This window comes from Priapulus caudatus, unplaced genomic scaffold (genome assembly GCF_000485595.1).
Source record: "Priapulus caudatus unplaced genomic scaffold, Priapulus_caudatus-5.0.1 Scaffold1973, whole genome shotgun sequence".
NCBI lineage: Eukaryota > Metazoa > Priapulida > Priapulimorpha > Priapulimorphida > Priapulidae > Priapulus > Priapulus caudatus.
The window spans coordinates 13,087-14,690 of NW_014579034.1; the positions used below are offsets into that span (position 1 = coordinate 13,087).

The 1,604-nt window shown below is 44.6% G+C and overlaps 1 protein-coding gene across 1 annotated transcript in view; it reads right to left on the minus strand.

The window, feature by feature from the left end:
• Positions 1 to 992, minus strand: part of LOC106818010 (short-chain specific acyl-CoA dehydrogenase, mitochondrial-like) — a 7,980-nt gene extending 6,988 nt beyond the window's left edge. Inside the window, exons 1-2 of the mRNA XM_014822724.1 lie at positions 954 to 992; positions 4 to 153 (exon numbers count right to left, since the gene is read on the minus strand). Of these exons, the coding sequence (XP_014678210.1) occupies positions 4 to 147 (144 nt within the window). The 5' untranslated portion in view covers positions 148 to 153; positions 954 to 992. The remainder of the gene's footprint in view (positions 1 to 3; positions 154 to 953) is intronic.
• Between the last annotated feature and the right edge of the window lie 612 nt (positions 993 to 1,604).

The following is a 1,604-nucleotide window of genomic DNA, read 5'->3' on the forward strand; positions in this document are numbered from 1 at the left end:
CACGGCATGTGGACGTATGACCGTACGGCAGACTTCGATTAGTTGTTTCTGGATGGATTTCTGTCGGTCGTTGAGTTGCCATTGCAGGTCCCAGGCATAGCTCAGACCCCAGTACTCGCTCCTTCCCCACTGTTTGCTCGCAGCCATGCTTGTCTGTGACAAACACATATCCAGGGTAGAAAGAGCGAGATAGTCTCATATATATCTTAATCCTACCATATGTAGACACCGGGTGTAAAAAAAACCGCCGTTATGTAGACAGATTCGTTAGGTAGACATATTTGCTGTCTACCTAATGTTAATATATAAATACTTTTTTATTTTCTATTCTCTTTGCGATCGTAAGATATATGAACACACTAAGCGCTATATACATTGTAATACCACGAACAGACAGAGAAAGAAAGAGAGAGGGAGAGAGAGAATGAGTGATAGTGAAAGACAGACAGAGAGAGAGCGAGAGAGAGAGAAAAGGAGAGAGAGAGAGAAAGACAGACATAGAGAGAGAGAGAGCGAGAGAGAGAGAATGAGAGAGAGAGAGAGAGACAGAGAGAGAGAGAGAGAGAGAGAGAGAGAGAGAGAGAGAGAGAGAGAAAGCGAGAGAGAGATAGAGAGAGAGCAAGAGCGAAAGAGAGAAGGAGAGAGAGAGAATAATTATTATGTCATTAAAATAAAAGAATATATACAGTCTTCGTCAACTACCAAATCATTGTTATAGCTAGGTGCATCATCATTTTTCATTAAACGCTGATAATATAAAACATTAGATTATAGTAACGCTAGAGTGATAATAAAACACGGGCGTTACACATTCCTACTGCGCTTAATTTATTTTACCACCCCCTCTACTTCCCCAACACACATCATTATCCTTACGATCATTATTGTTTTAACGAAATAAAGAGGGTATATAAAAAAGAACCCGAAATTAATAGAGACCTGCGTTCTCTCACCTGAGGTGTGTTGTCGAAGAAGAAGAAGCCAACAATAAGAAGCAGCAGTAGCAGTAGCAGCAGCAGCAGCAGCAGCAGCAGCGGCGGCAGCAGCAGCAGTAGTATACGCACGCACGGTGAGATGCTATCTGATGATTGACCTCACACTCACTCTCCGCTCACACATTTATACCACTGCCTGGGGCTGTTACTGGGCTAGGACCACTTCAGGCAAGCACAAGGTGTGCCTGGACTGGCCTGGACATTCAGCAGCCGGATATCCGCACGAAGCGCGCCAACGCCGCTAGCGACGCTCTAACACGTCTTTGCTGCCTCCTCCTTCACCTTACACGGTTTACATATATAACGCAAGCACCAACTTCGCTGAATTGAGCAGTTCTGGCCATTCGACGATCGGTTTGACTAACCAGGGAGCTCGACATTTCTTAGAAATGCTTCCAATTCGAAGTTCGTTATTCGGCGCGCTTTCTTTGCCGTAATAAACGAATTTCTAGTTTCTTCTTTGTTTGTTGTTGTTGATGAGGGTAATACATATGTTTTGCGACAGACGGCGCAACGAACGCCGAATCTAGAGGCATATTAGACTGGTACCCGTTTGCCACCTTTACTCCGGCATATCGCTACACTCACGCGTAGTGTAGCGTCTGGAAC